The following is a 16,275-nucleotide window of genomic DNA, read 5'->3' as shown; positions in this document are numbered from 1 at the left end:
ACTCTAGAACCCACCGCTGCGGCACGATCGGTACCCTTTGTAGCTTATTTTGTGCACCCGCACACAGTAGGGCTGATTTGACCGCGATTGCTCGGATCCTGTGGGATCCTATTTCCTCACGTCAGATTTTAAAACGCCGTTCGCTCCGCTTTGTCACGGTCGCATGTCTGCCGCCTGCTGTACGACCACACCAGACCCCGATTCATCGCTCCCGCCCGGGCGCGCGCGCAACACGTCCCGAGGTCGTCCCAAGGTTACGGCATACGTGGCTGACTTCGCGTATTGAACTTTGGGACCGATGTGATATATGAGAAGTGAGCTGGCGACGGCAACAAGTCGCGATCGGGCGCAGGGATACGGCTGGCTGGCCTCCCTCCCGTAACGTGCACCCACCTCCCGTCAGCTGGCTTCCAGTCGGCCCCCATTTTCCCAAAGCGGTGTTCCGTGCAGCTTCTTCGAGCCAGCGAGAGTGAGCGTCTGCGAGCTTCCGATGTGTTCCTGACGCACAGGTGCTGCCCTGCCTTCCCGGCTCACCATATACCCGGATCAATCGCCTGCCCCCGTGACTCAGGTCAGCTGCAGCCCGCGAACCGTCATGTTCCATGCTTCATACTCGCCCCATGCCGCCGCGTCCGCCGCCGAGGTGAGCAGGACAGATCGGTGATGGCTCGGGGTAACCTCGAACTTTTTACGGTCGGGTAGGTGTGCTGGGCAGTGGGCGGCGCGGTCTGTTCTCGCGACACCTACTCAATGCACACCGCTTCGAATTCCTTCTAGAATCCTTAGCGCCCCCTTCCAGAGCAACGTGCTGACACGCGGAGGATCTGCTGTGCAGCGGGCGCGAGATAAATCGACGTCGCCAAACTCTATGCGACCCTCATGAATCGGGCCTGGACCCCTTGGGGGCTGAATAGATCGAGTGCTCCCCAACATCAAGGTACATCGCCATGTATATGCTTACTCAATCACAAACATGGCCTGCATCTTGCATATTGTGCCTGGAGGATGAACCACAGGCTGCAGAACCGGGGCCCCACTGATTCCGAGGGCTGGGACGTTTACCGGGCCCGGCTACAAACCCTCCGGCGGTTGCTGGCCCGTTTTTGCGGAAGATGCAAGCCCGCGCGGGCTTTGTAGACCTTTTCCGCGAATAATGTCGTGCTCCCCCAGACAGTCCCACCCGTAGATCCATCCATCGCGAAAAACAGCACTGCCAAATACGCCGGCGTATGCAAAGCCTTCCCTTTTCACCCCAAATGTCAAACAAAGGGGCTGAGACCAGCCCCCTCCCTCCGATCAATGCCAGCACATCGCCGCCGCCCGCCTCTGGGAGAGTGAGGGAGACGCCAGCTCGCCGTCACACTACCGCTCGGGCACATCACGGGACGTCGAGGAATGATGAATCAGAAACTCCCATATCACCCGCGAATATTCACCAAACCGCTGCGGCCGCCGCGTAAAAGGGGCCCAGGCGCCTTTCACATGCCTAGACATGGTCAGCTGCCCCTTTTATAGATAACCCGTCCCTGTGCGCTCCTCGAATAGGACCCGTCCAAATGAGGGTGTGATGGTGCGGGGTGGGTTTGTGATACTGACAGCCTCCCAAGCTCGGCTGGCTGCGATCCGTCCACCCACCTCCATTCCTGTAACGTAGTGTAGACCAGACCAGACCAGCCTACTACAGTGTCGGAGACACTCCGGCCTACCTGACTGGCAAACGAAACAGTTCATTCTTGTGCGACCCCGTTCCGCAGCTGGCGCAGATCACCCGCACCCCAGGTCTGCGCCGGCGTGCTGTTTCTCCCACGTTTTGTGGCTTGGTGCCGCCCACACACGCACCCGTGGTCCTGCTGCTCCCGCCGAACCGAAGCGAGCCGAGGCAAGAGGCCGGTCCGCTCGCCTGTCTGCGCCGGCTATTGGCGTTTGCGGGGCCCAGAGACGCGGGATGTCGAGACCGGTGCCGTGAACTTTCGTGGGACTCGGTCTCCGGTTTCTGGCTTATCACTGATCAATTTCTGCCAGGCGACTCCCGAAACATTGAAATTTTCTGGATATCGAACCGACGTACCTCCGTGGTCCCTGGATTATCGGCTGCCTACCCCCTTCAAGGGTATAATAGGCAAGTCCATCTATGTCACCTCCGAAAGGGGGCTCAAGCACACGAGTTCCTCAAGTCACGATACCTCTCGCATCGTCCGGCCCTCCCCCTGAATGACTCTCGTCGCAGCGCAGAATTCCAGCAACACCACGACGTCATGATCAGTCCAGAAATCGCACAATCGAAAGGAGATTGACTTTTTTCCCAGACCTTCTAGAAGAGAAACACCCGGCGTTAGAGCGCCTGCCATCTCGACTCAGAGTGGCGGCGATCACCGGCGACCTGACTCGCCCGCCTGCGTCAGATCCGCAGCTGCGACACCCAGGGACGAACGCTCACTCGCGCGCCCGCCACGATGGCGGCTGCAAGGTTCAAACCTTAAAATTTCCACGCCCGCCCCGCGCCCTTCTCTCCGTCCCTGTCTCTCGCTCACCGCGGAGATTCTCCTCCGACTGTGCCCTGACGTATGTCGCTGTCGTCGGTCGACGAAAGGACAACCCTCTTCACCGCCGTGCCTGCCACGCCGCGAGACGATCTCCTTTGGCGTTCCACCCGCTAGAGACGTGGTGTTGATAATGATGCCGCAACGGTTCCCCCCGTCTCCGAGGACCGGGTCTCATCGCTCCTCCCCTCTCCCACCCTCGCCTCCGCTGCCGACCCGGCCCCACAGGGCCACACCCGGGGCAGGCAACTTCTCAAACATCGCCGGTTGATGGGCGCATGTGTATGCATGCAAGCACGATCCCACGCTGGGAGGCCGCACGCATCGGCGATTCCCCCCCTCCCCCCTCGGCGACGCGCATCCCACGGGCCTGACTGACCTGACCCAGACGCGCCGCAGCCGCCTGCCTGCCGGCCACCGGCCCAGAGAATACGAGTGGGCCCCCCCCCCGTATTATGTATTTCTACCCCACGCTGCCGCCGCGACGGAAGATGCACAGAAGCAGATAAGGCCGCATTAGCCCCGAGGGCCATGACGATCACTCCGTGAAAGTGGGGGGGGGGGTTGGGCTGCCCGCATCCCCCCTCCTCCTCAGGGCAGGCTCACGTGGCCGCGCGCCTTCTATGCGCCGAGAGAGGATCGCCAGCCTGCCGGGACGGGGTGGTTGCTGGTCTTCTAGCAAAACACGCTGATGACGTTCCTAGCTGGTTATGCTTTGCCGCGAGGTGATCCGGCGCCCTGGGCCTGTTTGTACCTGTACGCCTGAGACGGAGTCACTACCCTCGGAGAGATGGAGGTGGTTGTGGGAGTGGAGAATGGGTGCCGACGAGGAACCGTGGGGGTTTTCGAAAAGTGGGTTGACGTCGGGATTCCCCTTTTGGCATTGCTGGATATTGCTTGTGACCGACTGGAATGTCCCATGCCTGCCCTGGGAGGAGGCTCCTGACTTGTCTCCGCCTTGCTACTTCTCAGTCACTCGACGACGTCAAGACGATCGGCGGGACAAGTGCTCCGTCTCGGCTCAAGCGCCATGAAAGCAGCGCTGGGGGAGCTGGCTGGCTGATGTCCTCGGATTTGGATCCCGGGGGCTCTGCAGACCTGGTCACGGGCAAGGCCAAGTGCTAACTGAGACATCTGATATCAGTCTTCGGTGAAGTACTGATGTGGCCGGGTATTTGCGGCTCATTGGTCCTCTTCTGGTCGCATGCAGAAGAAACTCGAACTCGTAGACTGGAGAGCTAGGGGGACCACTCCCCGGTCGGACGCAGAAATCTGGCACTTCAATGGCGAGAAACGGGTCTTTCGTCGCTCTCGCAGAGTGACACATGGTGTCGATGATTATATCTGCCATTTTAGACCTGCTAGCTGATGATCAGAAAAGGCGACTTGGAAAGAGCTTATTTCCAGTCCTGTGAAAATTTGCAAACACATAACTACGAGCTTAGAGCTGTGATTGGATCCCATCCGGTGATCAGATCTCAACCATTGCTGATACACGCAACCTTGTTTCTTAATTCGTTGTTATTTTGTTACTCATCAATTGATTGGGCCAAATCAGTGGAGAGAAGAAGAAAGGGGCTTTGGTATGTTTCTTGTAAAACGATAATAATTCTATATGAGTACTCATTTTATTATGACCTAGGAAATTCAACTACTAGATCTAGGCTGTCGAATTATACTATGGGCGAATTCCTAAACCATTCCACATTTACTCATTATCAAATGAACAAAGATATTAGCAAGTTACACACAACAATACGATTCCATCACATCTTCTTTATCAATCCTACACCCACATCCAGCAAGTTTAGACTCAAGCGCCATCACTTGCTCCAGTCCTTCTTGATGAAATCCGCACACCTCTCACCAACCATAATCGCCGGCCACATTGTATGGGTGCTCAACATACGTGGAAACACGCTGGCATCCGCGATGCGCAAGCTGCGGGCCCCGTGGACCCGGAGACGCTGATCGACGACCCCGGACTGCGGATCGTTGGACATGCGACAGGTACAGCTGGGGTTGGAGGCTGACGCCGGCCACACTGCGGATATAGCGGTCAATCTCGTCATCCGTGACAGTGTCCCAAGTCTTTGCAGGGGTTGATGACGCCGAGGCTGCAGACTCTCGAGATGCCTTGCCGGGCGCGGCTGCCGCAGAGCGCTCCACCTCGGCCGTTGCCTCCCATTCAGCGAGCTTGTCCAGTTCGTTACCGGGCGCGGAGGCGGTGAGGGCCGGGTGGGGGTAGCCTGATCTCTGGAACTCTTGGGCGAGACGCATCGAGAAGCGGATTGCCTTCCGCGCGACGGGCCAGTCCTGTTGGCTGCGGAGCAAAGGGTGCGTAACTTTGGGGTGAGAAAGCGGGTCCGAGTCTGCTAGTTGGACCTGACCTTGTGAATGCGGTTGGACAAGACAAGGGTAGAATGTGAACAGTGAACGTCCAGGCATTCGCCTCTTGAAGCCACTGACTGCGAACATCATGACTTCTATGTCGGGTATGTTTCGCGGCTGTGAGATATCCATATTGCTGCCTGAATGGCTGTTGCCATCAGACTCGGGATCTTGTTCTTGGATAGCCATGGTCTTGTCGTCAATGGCCCCGCTGCGAACGAATATCGTGTTTGGGATGCAGTTGCTACTCATGATCCCGGTCCCGAAAGAAACCAGAGCAAGATGTGCCAAAGCCCGTAGATTGCTGTCTCAAACATGTGCATCGTCTCTCGTCTCGGCAACTCGAGCGCGATAGGAAAGGCAAAATGACCAGAGAGAAATCGGCCGACGGGTAGGTCCTTGAGAACATGAATGCCATTCGCGTCCAGTTGATCCCGGGGTCCAATGCCACTGAGCATGAGCAACTGTGCAGTCTTGAGAGCGCCGCAGCAGACGATGACCTCCCGCCACGCCTCAACGTAGACATCGCTTGTGGATTTGCCAATGCCGGTTGGCCGGACAAAAACCCCACGCACAGAGCCGCCGTCCTCATCCATCTTTAAACGCAACGCTGACGCGCCGGTGCAGACTGTCAGGTGGCTTCGTCTCTTGCGGGCAATGCTCTCATTCAAAAAGGCTTGGTACGACGTGTTCCTCTCCGCCCGCTCATCGACGGCTTGGTCCAGCCTGTAAAAGCCCATGGCCGGAGCGGCGGGGTCGTTGACATCGTCGACGATAGGGAGACCAACGGCCTGTGCGGCTTTTTCGATGCTTTTCAAGGAGAAAAACAAGTCAGTCTAATTGGGGGCTCAATGGAAACGGGAGATGGAAAGTAGACCTACTATGGTCCCCAGGCGAAAGTTGTCTTGAATTGCCTGATCTTGATAGGGCCTAATAAATTTGGACTTTAGTTAGTGTCACTGGACCGAAACACGGCGACAAAGGCGCGCCTTTGTGAACAGCTTACCATCGTGGCCTCTCGCCTGAGAGTCGGGACGGCCGATGTTGTTTTCACTTTTGCGAAAGAACGGTTCGACACGCTCCCATGCCCAGTCATCAAGAGACATGTCCTGAGCCCAGGAATTATAGTCTGCGGGTGGTCCTCGGGTCATCACCATTCCATTTATCCGTGACGCTCCACCCAGGCCTTCAGCCGTCCAGAGCTGAAACTTGTCGCCATTGGCTTCCGGCGAAGGCTCGGGGAAACGGTCACTGACCACTTGGAGCTTATCGCCGAAGTGAAAATTCTGGCTCAGGAGCGGGCTACGCGACAGAAGGCTGTCCTTGACAGCGGCCTTTTCGAGGACTAGAACCGAGACGTCTGGATCCTCGGACAGCCGCGAAGCAACCGCGCAACCCGCCGTGCCACCTCAGAGAAGCGTCAGAGTCTAGTAATCAGGTTGAAACAGGACAGGGCTAGATCTCCATCAACATAGCGCACCTCCGACGATGATGTAGTCATAAGTCTTCCCATCCACCACCGAGGGCGAGACCTCGGGGTACGAAGATGAAAAGGGCCACCGTGACATGGTCACCGGCTGAAGTGGATTATTGGAGCGATATTGTTGCTGGACTCTGTGGATGACCTTTTCAAATGGATTCTCTGCGGTGAAGGCTGATGGAAATCAAAAGTACCAGGCGCAGGGTCAGCGCTCTTCGCCAGCCATACTCGGCATTCTCAGTTGTTGGTGCCTGTTGGCACTAAACTGCGTGTGCTCAAATTAACGCGTGGCATGATTGGGACGCCTAGCCGCAATCGATGTGACCTGACATGGGATATTATCTTGTTGGTTCCACGAACAGACTAGCGTCCTGCAGATGCAACAAAGACACCAGGGAGTGATGCTGCGCCGTACAGCCTGCCAGCTTCACTGGCGACCGAGGGAAGCCAACATGTCTCGTCGCCTCCACAGTAGTTCCCACCCTCTCGCACATTTCCAGTCGCCTATGCGAAACACAGCTTTGGCATGAAGACAAATGGATTTGGAAGCCATATAGAGTTCACAATCATTGTGGGATTACGTGCATTTCGATGTCAATGTCATTGTTTGATTAAAACGATAAGAATTCAGCGCTAGATTTTCAGGTAACAGGGACAAATGAACAGCCAGGCAATTGACAATTCTATATGAGTACTCACCTTGTTATCAATTTGTCAATCGAACTGCATTGTCGATTCCGGAACGGGCGCAAGATCAAGCACACGTCTTTGTCTGCCTTCCGTATTTGTTTCACCGCGGTTACCTCACATGAGCCGAAAACGGGGAGATTCGTCGGTGCTAAATGGAGCTCCTTCGTAATAATTTACAGAAGCGCAGACAAGTGCAGGGACTCCTCATGCACAACCAGATGCCTGCCAACTAGAACGAGAATTCAAAGCGTATCTCTTACGATGTCCCAGCCCAAGACCCCAAACATCAAAAAGGTCACGTTAGATGACGCGGACTTGGAGAAGAGGAACGAGGCCCTAATAATCGAGAATGAGATTATCAAGGAGGAAATATTGGACATAAAGCAGAGTCAAAAAGATCTAGCCGACCGAGTTGCAGTGCTGTATGGAGTACAAACTATTGGCGTACTGAGGCCTGAACAGGTCCGGGCGGTACGGTGACACATACCTTTATCTCCTGATAATGAACAAGTGCTAAACAAGGCCTAGCTCTACGCTGCAATCGAGGCCGCTATCGAAGCGTTCGTCGGGCCCATGGACAAATTCATCCGCGAGAACAGCGACCACAAGAATCGCGTCGAAGGGGCTATGTCGAGGGAAGGATCCGCAAAGGCCTTTCGATCAGCTATAAGCGACAATGCAGAGCTCCAAGCGGCTGCTGTAGATCCTGACACGTGCGTTATTGATGTCTGGACCGCATACATCTGGCGATTCCTGGTGCAGAACGTTTTCTCGGACGAAGCCTCAATCGAGTTTTATTCCGGCGAAGGCCAGAATGCGACGTATTATATCAAGAATCTCATTGAGATGGACTACCTCATGACTCAGGCCAAGCCACCCGTTTTTGGTAAGCGGTAACATGTGCAATGAACCAACACATCAAGAGGTCGGCTCGCTGACTTCCCATCAAGGACTATACTCCAGGCGCCTGTGGCACAGACAAGCCCTCTCCGCCATCTTCAGAACCGCCGACTTCGATTGGGTCCAATCACACCGGACCGCCAAGATCGAAGAACTAAGCCAGGACCTGCGGCGGGCCTTCCAAGTGTTCGCGAGGCCCTTCCCCGAGGACAGGGCGCTGGAGCTCATACGCGCCATCTTCGCCGCCGCGGTCCGGCTCAACGAGCACATCATGACCGAGGCGGATGACATCTGGACCCTCGAGCTGGATGGCGTCACCGGCAGCGAGGACGACTTCTACGACAACTTAGAGGACTTCGACCTCAAGCCGGTCGGCACCCTCGAAGCCCTGGGGCACAGCGCGCCCCTGGACAACATCAAGACGCGCTTTTCCATGGACGAGATCAAGAAGCGCCTGACGAAACTGTGCGTGATGACGCCGGCGCTACGGTACCAGCACATCCAGCCTACGGGGGAAGAGTACGGGGAACACGTGCATGTGGTTAAGCCGCAGGTGTTGGTCGCCTTGGAGGAGGTACCTGGGTCGGAGGAAGTAATATCTGAACATGTTCTCCCTGATGAGCTGATGTTCTACAAAATGGCTGAGAGCCTTGGCCTTGTCCAAGAGCCTTTAGAAAGACAGTAATTATAAGTTGTTCGTCGCCACTTCTGGATGCAGCTGCAGATTGGCGCCTTGATAGCCATTGTTGTCGTTCGCGGCCCCGGGCGCTTGCCTGCTGTTGCTATACCCCATTTGCTCTCACAGGTGCCGTACTATTTCTACCCGCTAATCTCCACCTAGTGTGCAAAGTGAGACTGCGTTTCTCACACCCGCTCCGCAAACTCTCGAGTCGCCACAGCATTGCTCTGGAGACGAGCTATTCGTCATCAGTTTCGCTCGTTGTATGATTCTCTTGTCTCTGGTTTAGCTCGAGGTCTGTGAGACCCAATCCTGCTCTAAATCATCTGAATCACTCTCGCTGATGCTGGATGTTGGCGTATCGGATTTGTGTGTTCCAACGATCGAGTCCTTGCTTAAAATAAGGTCGATCATGGATCGTCGACGTTGTTGATCCCGGATACAGCTCGCCAGGTCCAGAGGCGAACTGCCATCAAAGAATTGATCATTGACAAGGTCGGGATAGAGTTCTAGCAAGACTTCGACTACCTCCACATTCTCAGTCGAGATCGCCAGAAAGATTGTACCAATACCGCACTTGCAAGGCGAGGAGCCGACCTCAGCAGCTGACACAGACACAGCATCAAGTGCTGCTCTGAAGCCGGACACGTTGAGTTTTGGAGAGTAGGACTCGAAGTCCCTTAGGTGACGCGATTTGTTCCATGTGTGTTCCCACTCTTCCCGGCATTCGAAAATCTTTCGGCCTTCATAGCGCTCTAGCTTTTCCCAATGCTCATGATCTTCGGCCCAGGAAGGGGATATCTCTGAATACGAAGTGTCGATCAAAATGTGAAGAAGTGTACAGCCGTGACGATCAAGCCTGTTGATTTGGTGCTCTAGCAAGGGAATCATGCGCGGCAGCAGTTGCAGCTTATTCCCAGGCCTTAGTGGATTGTCCTCAGCGGACAAATCCTTTTGCAACACATAGTCTATCGGAGCGAGACCTTTGTCGTCCGCGAGCTCCGATTGGATATCCTCGTATTTTAGGAGCTCCTTGACCGAACTCGTACGTCGCTCTGTGGCCCATGAGAGTGGTGTCCGACCGGAGTGGTCCTGTGAGTTAAGCAAGTCTTCCCGTTCTTCCAGAATCAGGCGGACTACCTTATACATGCCTTGCTTTGCTGCCAGAGCGAGCGCGTTCTTGCCGCTGGCGTCGCGAATAGACAAGTCGAAAGTATAGTTGCGCAGGAGGAACCGCGCCACAGCATTCGGCCCCGGGGTCCACGTCGAATCACTCATGTAGCTCCATCTGATTACGGTGAAGAGTAAATGTGGGTCTCCCAGGCCACGAAGCATATTCGAAATATTAGTGCTGCTGAGTCGAGGAAGCTTTTTGAGCACATTGACATGGGATCCAGCCATGGCGCACAAGGTGACATTTTCAAGAATCCGCTCTTGATCTGTGCCTTGGCCACTCGAATTGGTCTCATTTCCAATCCAGTCCAATAGGATTTTGACACACCGGCGCTTTCCAGATTTTGCTGCGTTGCACACAGGTGAGCGTGCTAAGAAGTGCTCACCAAATATGCGCGGGAATGGAGCATCAAGGCGGAATCTGTCACAGGCTTAGCTTACACAAGTATCGTCTCTTTAGATTCTCAAGGCATGACTTACCCGTCCTCGTCGTGTTGCATCATGGGCATGGTATAATCGCCACACTCTAGAAAGAAGGAGACGATGTTGTGGTGTCCACTTGACGAGGCGATAGCGAGCAAGCTCATATAAGAGCTATACTCCGTGTTCTTGCCCTCTATCATCGGACTAGCACCATACTTGAGCAGGAGTTCGACGAGTTCTAAATGACCATGTCGCGCCGCAGCCACCAATGCCCGATCAATGGCACAGTCTGCCTTGGCATACAGTGACCCTGCGTCTGTTTCCTCTGGCCGTTCTGGGGACCCCGTGTACTGATTCGTTGAAAGTAGCACACGGGTTAGATTCAGCTGATTTGTTGCACACGCCACGATAAGAACATCCTCCGTTCGACCCAACTCTTGAGCCATTCGAGCGAGGCCGATCTGATCCATGAGCTGCTGGGCCTGGTGAAGTGACGAACTTAAAGCTGAAGCAGGCTCAAGCGGAGGTTGGACTAGTAGGGGTCCTTCCCCCCTTTCCAGACTTTGCTGTGCCATGATGTGATGACCGTAATGTTTCTGAGCATAATCGAGAAATGGACAGTCTGCAGCGTCACCAGTGCCATCGAACGCTTGCGAATAAATCAAGCAGATAGCTGCAATTGTAAACTGCGCCTGTGGAAACCATTTCTGTCTACCGTTTTCGCTCATCAGGTACTCCTTGGTGGTCTTGTGAACAAGCTGCACAATCTCGGAATCAGGCTGGTGCACAATCAGACCGGCGGAAGCCGCTATCACATCCTCGATCGTGGGCATAAGGTCCGGGTCGTAGACTCCGAGACTGTCGCTCATGGACTGTAAGTCCCCTGTTTTGTGAAGCTCAGTGCCTGAGCTCTCGTTGAAATCTAGGTCCACAGAGAGCGCGTGGACCAGTTCCGGAGCAAGCAACGGTCGTTCTGCGTATGCGAGGATTGAGATGGCATTCGTCGCAAGCCCACATAGACGCTCGTCCTGACTTTGGATCCTATCCATGGCAGCTGCGTACGTTGACTCATACGTCGATGTGCCAGAAGTGATGGCCTTGAGTGCATTCTGGAGCCGCCGTGTCGATTTGCTCTGCATCAATTGGGTAACTTGCAGGTCAGCAAGCAAGAACCTAAATTGTGTCAGTACGCAGCATATAAGCTCAGGTCGAGAATCAACTAACATTTCACCCACAGCGTTGACAACTGTTTTCTTGATCTCATCCCGCAATGCTTGATTGCTCTGGACGAAGCTGGGTACGTGTGGCTTGCTCATCTGGTTCTCGAGGTATACTCCGACGTCATGCTCTGTCGCCTTGATAGGGACAATCATCGCATTGTCGAAGAGCATCCGGATTTGTGGGATCTTTCGTGATGTGAAGTAGAGGTTGACACCAGCGGCCCTCTGGAGGTCGAACAGATATGAGACAAAGTCTTGAGACAGGTCTAATTCGTCGAGCGCATCAACCATGAAAAAGACACGAGAACACCCTTCTACCGAGACACGCAACTGTTCCGTGATCTCATCGATGCTGATTTCCTTGTTACTGGTCGGCCAGCTCTGAATCTCACAGGATATTTCCTGTGACTGTTCCAGAACCATCCGCAGGAGACTGCGCAGGAGTATCTCGCACATGTTCTCTTTGCGTTGCTGGTAGTTGCAGAAGACGTATGCAAAGACCCAGCCGTGCTCCTCCGAGAGGCTGTCCATGTTCTCGATAGCCATGGCTGTCGTGAACGTCTTGCCAGAACCTGGAATCCCCGGGCAGTACAGAGTTTGTCCACCGACTTTCAGCCATGATCTCCACTCATCCGAGTCCAGGAGCCATTTTCTGGTCCCAGCTTGGCGGTTGCGAACCAAATGGCTCTGGTAATTCCTGTGGTAGTTGAAGTCGTCGTCGCTAAGCCACTTCAATATGTCTCTATGTTCTTGTTTGTCGACGTATCGTGCTATCTTCCTTGTATTGTGCTTCACCTCATTTGAGCTGAACATCTGTAGTCCTGCGATGATTAAGCTTATCTGATGTCTGAATTTGGACACTTCTTGCTGGTCGAAACTGAGTCGCTTCCAGGTGCGCTTGAGGCTGACCCGGGTTTTGGAACCTGCAGAATCAGCTATTTCCTTGCTTTTGTCAATGAACTTCTGAAGGTCTTTGAGGAACTCTTGTGCGCTAGACAAGGTAGACTCGAGCGCTTCATGTTGTCTTAAATCGAGCTCATTTGCAGTCAGGTCGACCTCCGTATCCTGCAGCAAAGTCGAGAATGTTTTGAGTCCCGCCGATAGGTCGCGCAACTGGCTTGGGGCATCCGCAAAGTCCTTCCGCAATTGAGTGACAAGCCCAATAACGGCGAGGAAGTCACCAACACTGAACCCAAAGCTCATATTGCCTGGTGGTCGGCCGGCTCCTCGACAAATCCCTGAGGACTGAGGTGAGACCGGCAATTTGTGATCACATCACTCAAATGATAGTGCAATGAATGCGTCAAGAGTCCTTTTAACTGGGATAGTTCGCTCCGAGCCAAGAAATCAGAGAGAAAGTCAACAAGAGCGCGACAGTTCCCAGGCTTCGTTACTGAACACCTAATATATGCAGGCAGTCAGATTTTAGCTAGATGCCTAGCATAATGCCCACAGTGAGACGTGGAATAGCACGTGGTGCCACAAGGGACCGGGCCAATCAAAGCTAAGAAAGACTTGGTCGATTCTCTTGGCAGGACCCTGGCCGGTGCAATCGGGCTGTGTTTTCACCACGTTTTTACGTCTGATTGGGCGACCCTCAGGTGCGTGCATTGGTTTGCCTCATATATTATGTCTGCTGAGCTGATTTTACAGTTCTACATGTCTCTTTCCAAAGTTCCGTTCAAGACAGCCTTGAGAGCTAAATCTAATGCTTACGCCTCGCCCGCCTTCTCCTCGTCAATAAGCTGCTGGAGCTTGCCGCGAAGCACCTTTATATGAGCGACCCTGGCCTGTCCCGCCGCGGCCCGCTCCTCCGGGTCCTCGGGGAGCGGTGGGGCCCACTTTCCGAACCAGTCGAGGCGCGCCTGGGCCAGCCAGGCAGCCAGCTCGGGCTCGGCGTACCAGCGCATCGTGTCTGTGTAGTCATGGATCCGGGTGACGAGCCAGTCGAGCGGCAAGTTGGGGTGCGGGATGGGGCGGCAGATTTCGTTCTTGAGCGCCTCGTCGTCGCTGCCGTACGCAGCCTCGACGTGGGAGATGAAGGCGGCGCTGAAGACCTGCTGGCAGGAGCGGACCGCCTGCAGCGTGATGGTGTTGCCGCTGAACACGGGCACCGCGGGCCGCTTCTCGAGCCCGTCGGCCGTGCAGTCGACGTACAGCGTGTCGGGCACGGGGCTGAACCTGCCGCCCTCCAGGGTCACCTCGTCTGCGCCGATGTGGCGCACCCGTCCCAGGCGGACGACGTTGGAGATCTTGCGTATCGCCTCGAGCTCGGCAGTGGAGACCGAGGCGCAGCGGTACATGGTGGGCCAAACCTTGTCCGTGAGGCGCATCAGATGGCCGCAAGCCTCCAGGTGCTGGAAAAGATCGGGTACAGATGTGGCAGCCTTGATCACTTCGTCTGATTGCTTATTGGCTTTCTCTATGCTCTCGGCGAAAATGGGCGTTTTGGGCTGGGCGAACTGGCGAGGAAGCAGCCAGGAGTCGCGCGGCATGATCCATGTGATTTTCGACGGGTCGACGCCCGCTCCCAGCAGCCATAGACTCGCATCGATACCAGTCTTGCCAGCGCCAACGACGGTATAGTTGGCGTAGGGCCGAGAGATCTTGGTCAAGTCGTTGGGCGTGACGAGCTTCACATCATGCGCAACGCTGTACGCGGGCGGAGCCATCGAGGGGACCTTGACCCGCATATAGGTGGCATCGACAATTCGCGTTTCCTTTCCGACACTGAACTTCTTGCCACTGACAAGCGAACGGAACTCGCCGCCGCCCGTATAGTCGCACTTGGGGTAGTAGGCGACCCGGCCGGACGGCAGGAAGGTCTGGTTGAGCACCTTGTCGTAGTAGGCCAGCACCTCGTCGCTGGTTGCCAGCTCGTGCAAGCCCTTGTTCCAGCCGGCCTCGTCGATCTTGTTCTCGCCGAGGGGTCTGGAGTTGACGCCGTAGTAGTCAGACGGCTGGTGCAGGCGGACGAAAGGGTAGGCGGTGTTCCAGTGCCCGCCGGGACGGTGCCAGCGGTCGATAATTGCGACGGTTGCTTTGGTGTCGGTGAGCAGGGTGTCGACAAATGCAATTCCCATCGCACCCGCTCCAATGACAAGGTAATCGGCTGAAATATTCTCCGTCATTCTGGTGATCTAAACTTCAATGTCTTACTGAAGAATGTGCTTCGTATAGTCCTACCGAGGGAGATAAAAGTAATTTGCGGTCAACTGATCAATGACTACTAGTTACTTTCATCTATCAATATTTATAACAGCGTTCGGGTGCCCGGGCCATTTAATAAGCCCGATTCCTACTCTCACTACCAGTATTAACATAACACCGCCATAATATCAAACATGACAGCACGTCACTGTGGAACCCGGTGTAGCTTGCTTAACTTCTGCCGGGGGAAAAATGATTACTCATCATATCAGTTCACACAATATAGAGTACATTACCGCCAAGCCAAATAACCCCTTAGCCAAATATATTATTACCCCCTCTTTATCCTTATCATCATCCAACGTTTCTTAATAATTTCTTTATAAAAGAATTTCCCATTTTTAATAAATTAATTAACATGAATACTTTAAATATTTATAAAGCTAAGCTATAATTTACCTTAAAAGAAATTACTTAAAGTTAAATATGGATTAATAAAGCTATTAATATATACAAAGTTAAATTAAATACTCTTTATAATTAACTGTTATGGGCTGGCCTTAAAGGGGCTGCAAGCCGGCTAGCGCCTTCTTCCATAAGCTGCAAAGCAGCAACCATTTAAGCCAAAAGGTACGTAATAATCCAAGCTCCCTTGGATTATCTAGCCACACTATATAAGGCTTGGGCTTTTAGCCCAAGCCCATCATATTAACTTTATAATATTAAACCTTATTAAAAAACTTATAAATATAAAAGAAAGCTATTACTTTATTTAAAGTAATTAATTTAATAATAAATTTTATTTAAAGAAAGTATTAATTATTTTTTATAAAGATATAAATTTATAAATTTATAAAATACTTATATACTTTCTTTAATAATAATATATGTATTAAAAAATTTTAATTAATTATTTTATTTCTTATTTTTCTTAACTTTATATAAAGGTTAATATTTCTTTAAGTATTATTTAAATAAAATTTAATATAAAGATATTAAAAAGAGTTTTTAAATATTATAAATAATTAAATTAAAAGGAAATATATTAAAATAAATAATATTTTTAATTTAAATAATAAATTCTTAAGTTATTTATTACTTTAATATTAAGTATATTAAAGGTTAATTTATTTAATTAAATTATTATTTTTAAAGTATTATTATTAAAAGCTATTAATTAATCTTTATAATAATTTTAAAGAAATAATTACTTTAAAAATAATAATTTTTAATTAATTTAATTAATTATAAGTTTATTTATAATTAAAATAAATAATATATAATAAAGATTTATATAATGAGCTTGGGCTAAAAGCCTAAGCCTTATATAATTTAGCTAGATAATTCAAGAGAGCTTAAATTATTACATACCTTTTGGCTTAATGGTTAAAAGGTTGCTGCTTTGCAGCTTGTGGGAGAAGGCGCTAGCCAGCCTGCAGCCCTTTTGGGGCCGAGCCCATAATAATTTATTATTATTAATTAATTAATATTCTTTTCATTAAAACTATTACTTAAAATATATAAAAAAGCAGCCTTTTCTTTTTAATAAGTTAATTATAAATATATTAACTTCTTTAATATTTAAAGCATAAGTTAATAAAAAAAAGTTATTATATATTATTTATTTAT

At 52.0% G+C, this 16,275-nt stretch overlaps 4 protein-coding genes across 4 annotated transcripts; 1 reads left to right on the top strand and 3 right to left on the bottom strand.

Moving 5' to 3' along the window:
- Window positions 1-4,403: 4,403 nt before the first annotated feature.
- On the bottom strand, window positions 4,404-6,499 carry INS49_004648 (uncharacterized protein; the record flags this gene model as incomplete). Its single annotated transcript, XM_043165436.1, has 6 exons — window positions 4,404-4,885; window positions 5,006-5,142; window positions 5,205-5,741; window positions 5,813-5,861; window positions 5,938-6,276; window positions 6,412-6,499. 6 exons carry the CDS (start codon window positions 6,497-6,499, stop codon window positions 4,404-4,406), a joined length of 1,632 nt encoding a protein of 543 aa, XP_043018151.1.
- An 863-nt stretch (window positions 6,500-7,362) lies between these two features.
- Window positions 7,363-8,686, top strand: INS49_004647 (uncharacterized protein; the record flags this gene model as incomplete). The annotated part of the gene is made up of 3 exons (XM_043165435.1): window positions 7,363-7,572; window positions 7,630-7,987; window positions 8,052-8,686. The coding sequence occupies 3 exons, from the start codon at window positions 7,363-7,365 to the stop codon at window positions 8,684-8,686; spliced, it is 1,203 nt and encodes a 400-aa protein (XP_043018150.1).
- Window positions 8,687-8,965: 279 nt separating this feature from the next.
- On the bottom strand, window positions 8,966-12,699 carry INS49_004646 (uncharacterized protein; the record flags this gene model as incomplete). The annotated part of the gene is made up of 4 exons (XM_043165434.1): window positions 8,966-9,968; window positions 10,334-10,514; window positions 10,992-11,449; window positions 11,501-12,699. The coding sequence occupies 4 exons, from the start codon at window positions 12,697-12,699 to the stop codon at window positions 8,966-8,968; spliced, it is 2,841 nt and encodes a 946-aa protein (XP_043018149.1).
- A 509-nt stretch (window positions 12,700-13,208) lies between these two features.
- On the bottom strand, window positions 13,209-14,627 carry INS49_004645 (uncharacterized protein; the record flags this gene model as incomplete). The annotated part of the gene is made up of 1 exon (XM_043165433.1): window positions 13,209-14,627. The coding sequence occupies one exon, from the start codon at window positions 14,625-14,627 to the stop codon at window positions 13,209-13,211; it is 1,419 nt and encodes a 472-aa protein (XP_043018148.1).
- Between the last annotated feature and the right edge of the window lie 1,648 nt (window positions 14,628-16,275).

This window comes from Diaporthe citri, assembly GCF_014595645.1.
Source record: "Diaporthe citri strain NFHF-8-4 chromosome Unknown scaffold_12, whole genome shotgun sequence".
Classification (NCBI taxonomy): Eukaryota; Fungi; Ascomycota; class Sordariomycetes; order Diaporthales; family Diaporthaceae; genus Diaporthe; species Diaporthe citri.
Note: the sequence above shows the minus strand (reverse complement) of the source record. Positions and strands in the feature narration are given on the sequence as shown.